Source organism: Anoplopoma fimbria, chromosome 4 (assembly GCF_027596085.1).
Source record: "Anoplopoma fimbria isolate UVic2021 breed Golden Eagle Sablefish chromosome 4, Afim_UVic_2022, whole genome shotgun sequence".
NCBI classification, from domain to species: domain Eukaryota; kingdom Metazoa; phylum Chordata; class Actinopteri; order Perciformes; family Anoplopomatidae; genus Anoplopoma; species Anoplopoma fimbria.
In genome coordinates this window covers 6,028,572-6,044,134 of record NC_072452.1, presented here as the reverse complement: position 1 = coordinate 6,044,134, position 15,563 = coordinate 6,028,572, and the positions used below count along the sequence as shown (strand labels likewise).

At 42.0% G+C, this 15,563-nt stretch overlaps 2 protein-coding genes across 2 annotated transcripts in view; one reads left to right on the top strand and one right to left on the bottom strand.

Moving 5' to 3' along the window:
• Window positions 1-769: 769 nt before the first annotated feature.
• pigg (phosphatidylinositol glycan anchor biosynthesis class G) overlaps window positions 770-15,563 on the bottom strand; it is a 78,094-nt gene continuing 63,300 nt past the window's right edge. Inside the window, exon 14 of the mRNA XM_054597601.1 lies at window positions 770-836. Coding sequence (XP_054453576.1) covers window positions 826-836 — 11 coding nt within the window. The 3' untranslated portion in view covers window positions 770-825. The remainder of the gene's footprint in view (window positions 837-15,563) is intronic.
• Window positions 5,464-6,765, top strand: LOC129090094 (transmembrane protein 271-like). The gene has a single exon (XM_054597603.1). It carries the CDS (start codon window positions 5,730-5,732, stop codon window positions 6,516-6,518), a length of 789 nt encoding a protein of 262 aa, XP_054453578.1. The 5' UTR covers window positions 5,464-5,729; the 3' UTR covers window positions 6,519-6,765.

Genomic DNA, 15,563 nt, shown 5'->3' with positions numbered 1-15,563 from the left:
GGAAAAAAGCCGCTTTAGCAGTAGCTAGAGAGGAGGAAAAAGTGGAAAGGAGAGATTGGAAGTTAAGAAGGTCCTCCGGGAGTTTGCCTGTTCTCCATTTACGCTCAGCCGCTCTTAGGCTCCGTCTATCAGTACGCACTGAGTCCCACAGCCATGGGGCAGGAGGAGTTGGGCGTGCAGGCCTGGAGGTGAAGGGACAGAGGTTGTCCAAAGAGGAGGAAAGGGTGGAGAGGAGAAGATCAGTAGCAGTATCGGGGGATAGGAGAGAGAAGGATTCAGGGTCAGGGAGGGCAGAGGTAACGGAAGAGGAAAGATCAGCGGGGGAGAGGGAGCGGAGGTGACACATCAATGTGTCAGACATGCTCCTTCATCACTATGAAGATGGGCACTGTAGTTCATTTTGAGTCGATCCCGCATACATCCATGTTGCCTCAAATATTCACTAGCGCACAAAAAGTGTATAAACCCGTGGCTGTAAACAGTCCACAGCAAATGTACTTTTGCATCATTAACGTGTGTTTGAGTGATAATTGCTAAATCCTACAGCGCCCAGCTGTTTTGTGAAATTATTTAGCTGTTAAAAATCAATTATTTTAATTTCTGGCCCATTTTGTAAAGAAGAACCAGTGGGCTTGAGGCTGAGGGCCACAGACAGAGTATAGGGCAGTTGGACGTTATTGAGACTAAGACTAAATCATTGTTTCTTTATGAACGATTAGCTGGAAGTAAGAAAAATATAGACTTACATCTTTGTGGACCTTTGTTGCATGCCATACCCTTCTCCGAACCGCGGTCATAATGAGATCATCATCATCATCATCATCATCAGCACTGCTCTGGAAAAGGGAAGGGAAAACCAATTAAATCTTCTTTAGGACGTAGCAGAACTATCACAATGTTAATGAATATGGGAGAAATGTACTTAAAGCCTGAAGGATGATTTATAACTGACTTCATTTTGTTTATAAATAACAAAGTGAACTGAGTGGGATGTAGAATGAATAGAATTCACTCTCACATTAACTGTTGTTTGTCTTTGTGATTTAATTGTATTTTCTTGATTTAGCCAGTGCGGCTCTTTGTGCCCTTTACTCTTTAGAAAAATGGCTGACAAGAAGTTTGATTAGAAGCACTCCGTGGAAATAAATTGAAAATATTTATAGTTGAGCGATTAAGTCCATTATGACAGATAGGGCAAATTTAAATGACCAGGGTAACAGTTTGAAGTTAATTGACTTTTGATTGAAATCATGAGGCGAAATACTATTCATTTTCTTTGAAGTTCTTTTTGACAATGACTGATAATGGTGATGGTGATCCTGGTTACAGCATCATTAGTTGGGTAATGGTGGAGGTTAGTTCCAGACTGATAAAGTAATCTGTCTACTAGGTCTGATACTGTGTTTTTGTACTGTTAGTTAGGGTTATGCTGCCATGTTAATGCTCTGAATTTCGTATTTAGGTCCCATATAGCCACTTTGCCACTTGGGGGCAGCAGAGCAAGCTCAAAATACAACAAAATAAATTAAATAATCAAATAAAGTTATTGCTAGCAACATTAACAAACCGCTAGCAAACAGTTGTTGAATTTCAGCAGAAACAGAGAAACAATATGCATTCACATGGAGTCGTGTTACCGGCACAAGAGACACATTTAAGTCCAATTTGCACTCCTTGAAGTTCTGTTTTGGTCTCCTTCTCCTTAGTAAGAAAAATCTCACCCACTCACCACCTAACATCAGTTGCTATTGTTTTCTGGCTATTTCTGTTTGGAGTTGTGCTGGAAGGGTACAGTTGGTTTATCAGGGCGTTTCCGCTGACAGCAGTAACCTTTGTTGAGGTCCGGAAAACCAAAAGTATTTGCTAAAAGAGGCTCAAAACCCTCTGCTGAGCTTAGGGGAACTGCCAAGTTAAGTGATTTTTTTTTTTTTGTGGGTTTGTCAGAACAAGCAACGCCTTTCACATCACACGTTGTCATTAGATCTATCGTTAATATAAAAATATTGACTTAAGCAGTTTTAAATAATACTCTTTTGCCCTTTTACTCCCTTGCTTCTCTGTTCATTTTCCCTACAGTCCCACAGATTTGACAGGCCACGTCCCTCGTCTTATCCTGACTGGACAGGTCCTCCGCCTCTGTATTGATTCTATGCAGTTGTGAGTCAATTCCTCTTTGAGATAAACATAGTTTGAGTCCCTCCCAGTTCCAGCCGACAACAGTGGAGAGTGCTTTAGATTCATTAATATTTATAGGCTAACACAGGATTTTACAGGCTGACCTGTCACCGCTGTTGTAACTGCTGCCGTAAAACTGCATCTGAGAAGCCGAAGCAGTCCCTTCACAGCTGACTCTTGGCACAGCTAAAGCAGTGGGAGCTAAACACACACACACACACACACACACACACACACACACACACACACACACACACACACACACACACACACACACACGCGCGCGCATTTGCACGTGCACTGTGACTTACATTTTTAAAAAAAGCTGCTCTTGAAGGAGAAAATTAATTTTTAATCTTGAAGTGAGAACTCTGAATAGGTTTGTGTTTGGTTAACCATGATTTCCTTACACTGCTGTTGCAGCCTGTGTGTCTGTGTGTGTGTGTGTGTGTGTGTGTGTGTGTGTGTGTGTGTGTGTGGGGTGTGGGGGGGACTTTCCCCTTCAGTTGCAGCATCTGCCAGGTTTGTGACCATGACAGGTTAATTGCCTGTTTTATGGAGGTGAGCGGGGCTCTCCTTGTGCCTTGAAGAAAGGCCGAGGCTGTTAACAACTTCTGCTTCATCAAATTTTTTGGACAATTGAATTCAGTAGTTTTTTCTAAGATTAAAATTCGTGCCTGCGACTGCTCCTACCTTAAGTTAACTGAAGCCATTGTCTGAGCTGGCCTGGTCCGAGTTTATTTGTATAGCTCTTAATCACAGCTACAGTCTCAAAAGACGCCCACATTATGGAACAACAAATGTGAAGATTAGTTTGAATCTGCTGATCAGCAAACTGTTGACATTATACAATACCGTAACAGAAGACTAGGAGCTGTTTTTTTTTTTTCTTGCTGAGGCCCGGTGTGTTTGGGTCAAATGATGTGATGTGAGGGATCCAGTCCGTCTCACTGCTGCCGGTGATAGTGTCGACATCGTCAGTGCTGCCACTGAAGCGACCCACACCCACTGCCAGCAAGCAGGACTGCCAATCAATCAACCACTCAGCAGATCATCAACACATCGTTCACAGCAGCTTCAAATAACTGCAAACCTATGCAAAGTAGCAATGACCTAATTAGAGTCCCGCTCACACACACACACACACACACACAGACAGACAGACAGACAGACAGACAGACAGACAGACAGACAGACAGACAGACAGACAGACAGACAGACAGACAGACAGACACACACACACACACACACACACACACACACACACACACACACACACACACACACACACACACACACACACACACACACACACACACACACACACACACACACACACACACTGGCAGCTGCACTGGTACAGTCAATGAGGTGGCTCATTGTGATGAATGGATGGGCGAGGGCTTTCCCTGGTGTTATTCTCTCACCTGCAGCCATCAAACGTTTGGTTCATTAAGTGAAAAAGTTGCGCTTGTCCTCTGAAAGTTTTTACGTCCAGAGTAAATTAATTGGAAACAAATCGAATCCAACAAGCTGCAACAATTTGTTCACAGCATCGTTTTACATATCCTTGAACTTTTCTCAGGTGAATGACTGCCTTCTGAGGCTTCTCAGTTCCGAAACTAATTTTGTAATTTTTCAAATATTTTCAGCTAGCTTGGGTTTATGACATGTCTTTGACACTGCAATCCACAGAGGAATGCATCTGGCATGGCAGGACAGTCTTTCAGTCGGTCCAACACATTTGTCCGGACTGAAATATCTCCACTACAGGATGGATTGCCATAAAAAAAACTTTGACTTACTTTGTGTTGTGAAATGTCTATTTAAACCATCATTTATTTTTACATTTCAATGCTTTGTTTTATCTACAAATACCTGCAAAGCTAAAGAGTTTAGTGCTTATAATCCAAAATGTTGCAACTGAGCACTTTTATTCAGCACATACCACTTTCATTTGATATGCACATTTTCCTTCTAACTTTTCGCATTCCAACATTTCAATATTTTATTATATTCTACATTTATTATTAAAATATTTGTGTCTAAAATGGCAACCATTATAACTGCTACTCATAAACATGCACACATTGTCATTGTGAGCATGCTGATGTTAGCATTTAGCTCAGAGCACCTCTGTGATTACTGCCTCTTATAGTCTTGCTTTAACTTCATCTGACCCAGTCTGATCCCTGAGCTCCTCCATCCAGCATGACCACCGGAATATGAACTAAAGAACAGAATAAACATGGACTTCACTCTCATAGGCTACCTTTAGCCCACTTCTGTTTGACATCACAGCATCGACTTTCAATGTCCTTCTACATTTGTTTTGGGACTTAAGAGATTTCTCAGTAATCTACCCTGTAACACCTCTGCTCCTTTCTATGCTTCTCTCTGATTGCCTGTAGCAAGTGACCCTCACGAACGCCAAGGTCATTTGGACAAAAACAGTCCACAGTTATATCCCCACCTACCCAAGGGGTTATTAAATCTGTGATAAATAAAAGTTGAGATGTATAGTTTCTCCTGCGTTCAACAAAAACACCTGGTGTGTTTTTTCTGGGAGGTTGGCTGAGAGGGAAAAGATGTAGAGGAGTGCAGTCAGCTGCCATCTGGCCCGGGCTGGATGTTTCAGCACCACGGACAGAGCACAGAGCAGCACTGCTCTATTATTAATGCTTTTGTCTCTGATTTCCAGAAAGATCCACCTGACAAACAACAATCCATGAGTACATTATGCAGGGCTGACGTCGACACATCACAGTATGTATGCAGTATACAATGTCAAAGTGTGGGGGGGGAAATCAGTATATCCACCTTTTTGCAGGATTACAGTTTAGCACCAGCACTAATTAAGTTCATTGACTCGCAGCTACTGCTACCACACTGATTTTACGACCAGGGACTGTGAACTAAATGAATGTTCCTGAAAGCCAATGATTTCTGCTCCTGCTGGGGTTTTTTTATTTCTCGATCACCAACCAAAAGTCGTTTGGCCACCTTTTAATTTAAAAGGTTTAAAGCCACCACGGGGGGGCCTTAGACACACTGTGGGAGTGTTGAGGTGATGTGAGGGGCCGGTGGGTCATCGGTCATTGGTCCACGGGACCCTCGAGCATCTCCGGCTCAAGCTGCCTCCTCCTTCTCTGCCACAAAAACGCCACACACCATTCGACGTGAGGACTTGGCGGACTGCGGATGAGACTCCCTCTTCAGGAGAAGGAAGAAAAAAAAAAAAAACCAAAAACTTTTGGTCAGGAGAGTGCCTTCAGAGTGTGATGGGCGGTTAGGTGATCTGGGGGTAAAGTGATCTTTGCCTGCGTATGGATTACAGATAAGTGCAAAACGGAGCGCGGTCTCGGGCATTAGTTATTTATATATTCCCGTAAGGCGGCGGGGATGGGAGAGAGACGCCACAGAGGCCAGCATCGCCCGCTCTGAACCGGAGGAGTCACCGGCAGATGATGTCCCGACGTGAGAGCGCTTCCAGAGGAGACGAAGGAGGATGAAGAAGGGGGGAGAGGGCTCGAGAGCGGCAGAGGTGGAATATAATGAAGTTGAGTGGGAAAGGACTGTGCACCGTCTTCTCCAGCACCCTCCTCTTCGTGTGCGCCCTGAGCGAAGTTGTCGTTGGATTAAGATGCGTCTCGTTGGGATCTACGGTGAGAGCGCACTTCCACCTCGGAGCCGCGGCCGGGGCTTTCTACTCCGGGCTCCTGGTGGGGGTCGGGCAGGTGCTGCTGGGCTCCGCGCTGATCTGTTGCATGGAGAAGCCCGGCTGCAGGAATTTCTTTCTCCTCGGTGTTGTGGTGTTCTTGCTGGGGGTCCTCACCGCCTTCTCCGGCGCGGTGGTGGACGGAGACACGGCTTCCCTGGTGGAGAGGAAATACACCCATTACTGCTTCCACTCGGTGGTTGCGAACCCTGCCTGCGAGCAGCTGAGGGAGTACCAGCGCAGCCTGGTCGTCTCCACCGTCCTCAGCACCTTGGAGTGCCTCCTCGGGCTCATCAACCTGCTGGTGATCAAGAGGTACAAGACGGCGCAGTTCTCCAGGAGCCGCCAGTGTCAGAGGGAGCGCGGCGGGGCGATGCTCTTCAGCGAGGAGCGGGACTGCTCGGTGGACTTCCAGCCGGTGTCTTACATCAACCTGGGTGTTTTTAACGTGTTTGACGAGACAGGTGCAGAAGTGCAGTGCGGGGGACACCCGTCCATCGAGCTGCCGGGATACTCGCCCACGGACCCGGAGCTCAATCATTGCTTCCCTTTCTCTTACCCGCTCCCCAGCGAGCTGCCACCCGCATACGAGGACATTTTCCCCGCTGAGGCATGCAACACATAGCCGCTCTGGAGCGTGTTTCTCCTCCTCCGCTGTGACAATCAATTGATTTTGTGCTTAAACTATTCCCCTCTTCTTCTTCTTCTTCTTCTTCTTCTTCTCATCCTCTTCTTCCTCCTCCTCCTCCTCCTCCAACATCCCCGCACAAGAGCAGTAAGTTACAAAGTAGGAGAGCAGCAGTGGGTTTGAATTCAGCTGATTTCCTTCTCATCCTGATGTTTTTCTAACATCTCACCTGGTAGTGTAGGCTACAGCAGCAGGCAGACTGACTAGATGAACAGATGAGTGATGTGGCCCAGACAGTGCGGGCAAATCAAGGTCCGTGAACGCAACAGCTTGCTTGTGTAACAAAAGCAGAGTTTGTGTTTTGAATGTTTGCTGTTGACATTTTTACTTGTGAATAAACAGTGTATTTAACCTCATCTGACGTCATGGAGCTGCTGCAATAGCTTTTGGAAACCCTGTCGTTTGAAACCATGATTTTCAAGGTTTCAGACGACTTTTTTTATGGAGCTGTGTAGTTAATTAATTTAACCTTTCTTTTATATAATAATCAAGAGCCATGCAGTCTACGATATAAGCATTCGTTTTCTAATCATTGTCATCTTGGAAAATACCTGGAACACATCTTTCAAGCCATAATTGAAACAAAAAAGACTCCAACTTTGAAGGCCACTTTAAAGGAATACTGCAGTGGTTTATTATTTTGTTTTCATAACGCTGGGGAACTCAGAAGACATCAATTAAAAAAAGAGAATTCAAATTCGAATAAGCAGAGGCCAAAACACACTGAGTTTTAGTCCTACCTGTGGGTAAAGCCTACTTTTCCCATAATGCAACAGGAGAGTCTGGCAGGGAGACATCTTTAAAACCACAAACCCTCTGTCTTTCCGTTATAAGTTTGAAGTCTCCTCGCCAAAACAGAGATAAGCCTAATGACATCACTATGACATCATCATTTTAAAAATACTTTGCAGTGCTCCTTTCAGAGCATCAGAGCACATTATTTAGGCCTAGCGGTTTTTCCAGGGTGAGTAGGCTAATAGCAGTTCACGTTTCAAGTAAAGAAAACTTTCAGAAATAGTTCAGATTTGTGGTAGTTATTTAACAGATCAGAGAACGTCACTAAGAAAGAAATAAAGTAGGAGCAGTTCGGACATAGCCATTGAAATCAACGTAGCTGGATTGTCAGAGCGGGGGCCATTTTTATGTGTATTTTTGCCATTGCGACCGTTGTATGGGGCTAACTTCCATATAAACTAAACCGACTTACGGCAACAGAGGTAAGGTGCAGACTCACCGAGGCGAGGTTTTAAAGTAATCACTAAAATGAGCAGTGGAGTAGTAACGTTACGAAGCATAGAGAGCAAATTAGAGTAACAGTAAATCATTAAGAACTAACAACTTAGTGCTTCAGACACACACTCTTTGTCATAGAAAAGCGTTTTGCTATCGGCAGATAAATGCGAACTCTCTTCAGGTTATTTTCTGTACCCAGCGTAGCATTTAAACATGGTGGAATGAACACGCTAATTAGCGGACAGCTGGCTAGTCAGCTAGCTTGCTAATCCCGCGATGCTTTAATGCTACACTGACTACAGAAAAATGGGCCATACATCAGGCTGGTGGCCACTGGCAGCGCTCAGCCTCACTCCCCACCAGCCAGTCATCTGTTTCTGGTGCTACATCCACTCTCTTACCCTTGACTTGTGTTGTCACCATGACAACTAACAACAATCTCCATTGTCTTTTTTGCTAATCCGATGACCATGGCAAACAGTTGCATTTCCGTCCTACTCCTCTGCTATTTCTATGAGCCATAACTGGTGAGATTGATATGACTGCTATCAATGGTAATGAGTATGTGGGAGGAAGCAGAGGGACAGTGTGAGCCTGAATGCACCGGAGCTAATTTGTTTTAAAGTAGCAGAAGGAGTTATGATAGAAAAAAACTAATTTTGGGGTTCCTTTAATGCACCCTCAGATGTGGCAGGCTGTCTGGATATGATACAGACTGCAGGTGGTCTTGCACCGTTTCCAATTCCAAAAATGTGAAACTGCGCAGCACTGCCTCCCGTATTGTTCCATTTGTTGTGACTTGAAATAATTTATTAACTCCACCGCACACAAATAAACACATCAGCTCACGGCAAGGATCCTTCCGGGACGATCAAAACAATCTCAACCTCACTGTTTCTAATTTCACTTAACAGCTAGAACAGTGACAGGGAAAAAGGGAGATTTGGCTGTCATGATTATGTGCCCACCTTTAGACAACACCGCTCAGTGGTAAATCAAACTGGAATGGTCCATTTTCAGTCAAATTAAAGCCCTCAAATGAGCATCCATGGCCAAATGTCTGTTCAGGGACACTTTGAGAGAGACACTTTAAGAAGTAGTGTACTGGCTCAGTGTAATAATCCTCCTCTTATCCTTTTCAAACCGCGAGATGATGCTTTCCCCTCTCTCATGCTACTTAAGTTGTGCTTTGAGTGCCAGAGCTGAATACAGGATAGAGGAAAAAAAAAAACCTGCTTCTCTCTTTCATCTACAATTTCATGCCAGTGAAAAATACAACTATAACCTACGATTAAGCCAGCAACCGACAGGAGGACAAAAGAGGTCTTCAGGGAGCTTGTGTCCTAAAAGTTTCAAGGAGGGGTGTCCAAAGAAAGATGCAAACTCTGACAGAAAACAAGACTTTAGGGTTCAGACCCTTTCAAACAAATAAGGTGTGTGCCTCTGCCAGCGGCACGATTCAACCTGCAGCTCAGACGCCCCGGTCAGCAGTATCCCACCGAGTTTAATGAGTTAGCCGGGCTGGATTCGTTTGTCTTTAATCTACTTGAAAAACTACATTTTCAGCGGGGAGAGACACATTTGCCTTAACCTTTAGAGAAAGTATCTGAGAATGTTTTTTGCCTTCTTTCTTAACTCTTACACCTTGAAATAAAGAAATAAAGTAAAAGGCTTTTCTAAAGATCACCCTCCAGGGAGCTGATTCAATGAGCAATTCTGCTTCTGTTACATATTAATTTTAACCTTGCATGGTGCTTGTTACTCACCAATATTGGTCTGTCAAAAAAAGGATTGCAATAGCTAAGGTCTGTAGTCAGCATTTGGTTTTACTCGACTGCCTATGAATGTTATCTTTAAGTGACTTAATGCGGTATAAATAAACCTAAATTTTACATAGTGGTATAAACTATATGAAACTTCAGTCTGAATGGTAATGTGATGCCCTTTTTTGAATCACTGGAACTTTAGTACAGGCTTTGTTTGCATTGGGAGTTATTGGACTGCCTGACATTTTCCATTTTCTGTACGATTGTCTGTTTAAGCTACGCATAGCAAGAGATTTCATATATTGTCAGGATGCACAAGGTGTATTTACATATGGAAGAATTAAAAGGATGTCAACATTATATAGAAGACAAACCGTGGAAAAACATCATCAAAAGATGTAGATTAATTGCTGATTATGTCTTCAGGAGACTCATGCAGATGCCCTGACTAACATTGTCTGACATTTTCTGCTAAAATCTATTGCATTTACAATGTGGGGAGGTTCTTTGAATGATTTAGTGAGTGTTCATGCTCCTATTAGGATCACTATAGGAGCACTAGATCGTTTAATTATAGCAATTATGGCACTTTTAACATCAGACTATACTTCATGCCATCAAAACAGACTGGGACTGCAAGCACATGAATCATATGTTGTATGAAATTCTCGTCATCTGAAGATCATCATTGGTTCAATTCCAACGAACAGTGTGATCACCTCATTTCATGAGAATCGTTAATGATTGCCTAATTTGTAACTCACATTGGATTACTACATTTACTTAAGTATGTCCATTTCATGCCACTTAATGCTTCTATTCTACTAAAATTCAGAAGGAAACGTTTTTTTTAGTTGTTTGACAAATTGAGAGTTACATGTTGCTTTCAAAGCATAGGATGAGCTTATAAAATATGATGCATTGTGTGTTGATTAAACTACTCAGTTGTATATAAAATAGCTAAAATTAGCTTCATCTTGACAAACTATTAGAGATCAATTATATTTCTCCTTGAATGCATCAGTAATAATAATCCAATGACATAATATATAATAGAGCAGCACTCACAGGATCATTTTCAGTGCTTTTCAATTTGATACTTTAAATTACTTTTACTAATAATACTTATGTTTTTCTTACATTGCAGCTTTGCTATTTCACTTGAGTAAAAGGTCAACTGGTAACGTTAACAGGCCTATAGCTACATTAGCCTGTAAGTCAGCTAGCTATTGTAACATTGACTCAATTTAGGGCTCTACGCTTAATTTTTGTTGGGCACTTCTGCTAATAAACAAAAACAAAAATCTATAAATAAACACAATGACACGGCTGTGTAACCAGCAATGTTCAAGTTAGCCAACTACCTTAGTTAGCTAACTTGCTGCTTATTTGGCAGGGAGCTAGCTATTTCCCCATGTTTCTATGTTTGTCAGCTCAATATCATCTCAATTTGACACATTAAGGAGACCTTAGAAATGGTTTTATGATCTCAGCAAGGTTTTTTTCCCTAGGTCAAATGTTAAATGGATTTTTCCATCAGTCAGTTACGTTGAGAGCACCCTCTACAGTTTATAGGCTTACTGATGTTGTACTTCTTGAAACATACACCCTCACACTCGCAGCCAGACAGTTTTCATGATTTTAGACAGTGAAATCTCCACTGTGGATAAATTTATTTTTAACATTCAACCTGCATTTGAAGAGTCCATCTCCCTTCATTCTTAAACAATGTGAACTGCAAAAATGGACCGTACCAATCTCTTACAATGAGGAACATAGAATGACCCCTTATGGGGACTCGGGACACCATAGGAAGCTAAGGTTGCAAGCTAATAAAGTACAAATAAAGTAAAGTAAAAACGGAATTTTATAAATGTCCATACATTAAGTATGTAACTGAAATTGTAAAAAAACACAACTATTGTGTGGCTGTGCTGTTTGTCTAAGTCCTTCACTACTTCACTAGAAAATATAGATAATCACACTAGCAGATTGAGACAAATAAAAACTAATCACCTACTGTTTCTAATTCACTGTTTGAAATAGTGCCACATTAAACTGATTCTCATCATGGACATTTCTGTACAAAGTATAATTTATGTGCTTTTTTTTTTTTAAGTGCTCAAAATGTCCCATTGCTCACTCAATACAGGCACAAATCTAATTATTATCAGGTCACACCAAAACCCAAATATATCTAACTAAAGAACCATCGTGTTCACGTTTCACTGTGTTGCTGTGTTTAAATATCAGCTCCATCAAATGTAATTATTAAATGACAAAGTGCATTCAAGTAAAAGCGAGAACTTTCTAAAAGTCACCATCTTGGGGGAAGTTTACAGCCTGCTGTCTATCATGACGAATGCATCTCTCCTCTTTGGTCATTAACAAATGTCACCTGCCTGTTCACTGGAAAGGAAATCCAAAATTACACAATAAATCTAATCTGTATTTATCCGGGGGCGTGGACTGAGACTGATTCGAGTTCACACAGTCCAGTCAGTGTCTCTTGTGATAGCCATCGGGTCGCTACTGAAGGAGGAGATATAGGGGTTAAGTGCATTGCTTAGTGGCACACAATGGGAATCAACCTGCAGACCTCTCAGGTCACATGCCTGATTCTACTGATTTTACTCTTCTCAAAACTGCTGCACACCTAAGTGATAACCTCCATAGTGTATAAACTGTGCTTTTGAAAACAGCTCATGACAGGCTTTCTACTATATGAAAAAGTTCTGCTGCTTCAGAGGTATTATGATCAGTCATTGCACATTTAAAAAATAGAAATGCATGTCATGTTGTTATGTAGGGCAGTCTATTATCTTAAGATCTGTGTGTCTGCGGTCCTGGAGTTTTTTTTCCTGGTGGCTGATCCTTTGTTGGATAGCAGTGCTGCATTAGTGTAATGACAGCCTCCAGCTCTGGTCACACAAAGTAAAAAAAAAAAAAAAAAAAACGCTGACTTGCATCTTTAAGTTCCTCACTCTCAGGAATATAAGGGAGGGATTCTGCACAAGTGATTACACTGCAGATATCTGGATGAATGATGTACGTGGACAGGAGCGTACAGCCGGGGTGAGCCGGGGTGACGGAGCCCCAAGGCGAGGAAGGGGGATCAAAAATGTCTTTGGTGCTACTTGAGACTTAAGATAATTGGCTCATTAACAAGTGTAATAACTTTTTAAATGCTGTGGTTCAGGTTTTTGCAGCTGCACCCAAGGAGAAAAAATTATTTTTTTGCTGCTGAGAGAAACACAGGCACACATCTTATATTACATTGTTTTTCTCCATATGCATACTTGTACCGAATGTATGTCAAGGGCAAAACTGCCGGCCGAACTTATGGAAGAAAAAAAATCAATAACCCCTAAAAGCCTCTCATTAGACACATTTCCATTTGTGGGTGTGCAGCTGCCAGCGAAAGTTGTGTCTGGAAAAGCTCCAGTGGCTTTTAAAAGCCAACACTGGGCCTTTCCTGACGAAAATGTGGTTCATTACCTATGTGTGAGCTTCCAAGCCATTAGACTCGCTTGTGCCAATTTTTGAGAAGCTTGATTCTCCTTTGTACCGTCTTTGAAGAGTTTTGAAGATTCTGATTTTCATTTTTGCTCTGCAGGAGCTACAGCGTTTGAGCTCTCGTTATGCCTGAATGCACAATGAGCAACACAGCCAAAAAAACCCGACAAAAAGGCACCATTGCAGGGGCTTCGAGTCTGTTAAGCAACAGAACAATGTGAGAACTGTGCATTCACATTATTTGCAGATAATAATGGATTTTTAGCTCAGTGTGAACTTGTATTAACTGAACCTGGCTATCTGCTCTCACCACTGCAAAGCTACAGTACCCCTTACTTTCACCATTATTCAGTGAATTATTTTATGTTAGAAAACATTTAAAAATACAGAGTACAATTTCTTGAAGCCATAGATTATCTCTTCAAAGGTCTTGTTTTTCCGAACAAAAGTCCCAAACCCAAAGACAATCAATTAGCAAAGATAAAAAAACATAGAAAAACACCAAATCATCACACGAGAGAAGCTTAAACCAGAGAATATTTGGCCGTTTTTGGATAAAAAATTATTTAAACAATTAATAATTTACCCCAGTCCTAACTCCAGGCTTGCTTACCTGCTTTCTCAGGAAATTTAAACTGTATCACATGATCTTTAACCACCAGTAACGACTGAATGAGAGGACTAAAAACACGGATGAGAAGTTTCTATGAAATCATGGCTACACATCCCTCTCCATTAAAACTGAGAAAACCCCAGACATAATGAAGACCATTGATTGTTTTAGCCAAACTACTATTTACAAAGCTAATAAGGATCTTTCATTTTTATAACAAATATAGTTTGCTAAACTTGGACCAAACAGGGCAACAAGTACAGATTTCCATCTTTAGTGCAAGTTGATGCTGCAGGAAGTCGATTAATGTTGTCGATCAGTAGTTATTTAGTGATTACAGCCAGGCACTGAGATCCATGGGTATTTTCCATGCAGTAGTTTGTATTGGAAAGAAACGCCCCTACCTACAGAATTAACCTGTATTAAAATCAAAAAATGCTTTTATTGTTTGTATCAGGTACAGTTTACAGTAATTCAAAAGGAGGAAATACTTTGTATAGAATGAGAAAAAGTTCTATTGATTCCAGCTAGTTGCCCAAAAGTGGTTGATGAGGGTCACGGATGAACCAACAGTCCTTTAATGACCAACCGACTCCAGCATGACCGACCCCCAACTGGATTTGTGGATTACAACTGACTCATCTCACATGGCAACCTGCTGAATTAATAACTAATGAATGCATTGCCTTGATATTTAATGATCTGTTAGACTCAGTATAAACCAAACACTCTGCAACAGATGTCTGTAAGTCTGCCAGCAAATGAGCATGGAAAGATTTTCTTCTATTTTTTCTAACTAACTTCTGTCAATTTTGTTCATCCACTTCTTACAGGAGGGGTGTGTAAGAACGCGAGAAGGCTCTTTCTAGAGGCAGTGTTTGGTTTGTCTGCTCTGGGCTACTGTAGAAACATGGCGGCCATCGTGAAGAGGATCTGCTCCCTATGTAGATATAAAAGGCTCATTCTAAACTAAAAAACACAACGATTTTTAGCTTCAGCTGATTATATGCTCATGAAAAATAGTTGTTAAAATTATATTTTATTTTTGCCAATAAATCTCACTTTATCCTACACACTCCTCCTTTTATACGGAATATTTAAATGTTAATGGAATTGCTGAGTGTCACATTTCTCACCTGAACTTCTCAGAGAAACACTGCTATATTACTCTGAGCATGGAGTCATTCTGTGAAAAGTGTTTGCACTACATCTTGACATTTAAGGTGTAGTAAAAAAAGACTCAGGTCAGAGCCACCTCCATATTTTGCTGTGACTTGGACAAGGGATCTAACGTACTCACCAATAAAAGTGTTAAATGTAGTTCACGACGGGTTAACAAGCAGCTTTACTGCTGTGTAAGTCAAGCCAGTAGTAATTTTATGCAAACAGCAAGTGTTCCCCTCCAGGCTTCTTAACTGCTGAGCAGAGTTTTAGTGAGCTGGAATCCTCTCAGTAGCTTGGAACAGAAAGTGTGGCAGAGGTGCAGTAAGAGGTAGAGAGGGAACCCTGGCAGCGTCTGCAGCCACGGAGTGAGTCGTGCGTCAATCAATAGCTCCTGCAGTGGCTGTGTTTTCAGAGGGAGCCAGCTATAAACTTGCAGTAACCTCTTTGGCTAGCTGCCATCTGCCACTTAGCCAACAACTCCTGGAGCATCAAAAGAGTGGAGCGGTGCAGCTGAGGTAAGGTCGCTTTCACAGGGAAAGCTCCAACTCAGAGGCACATTCTTAGTTCTCCAGCTGCTCCATTGCTGTAATTAGTTCTGTATTTTCTGCTGGACGGCCAGCCGCAGTCAGACCTTACTTCACATTGAAAAGGGAAATAAGGAGCACATACAAATCAACATGCTTCAGATAT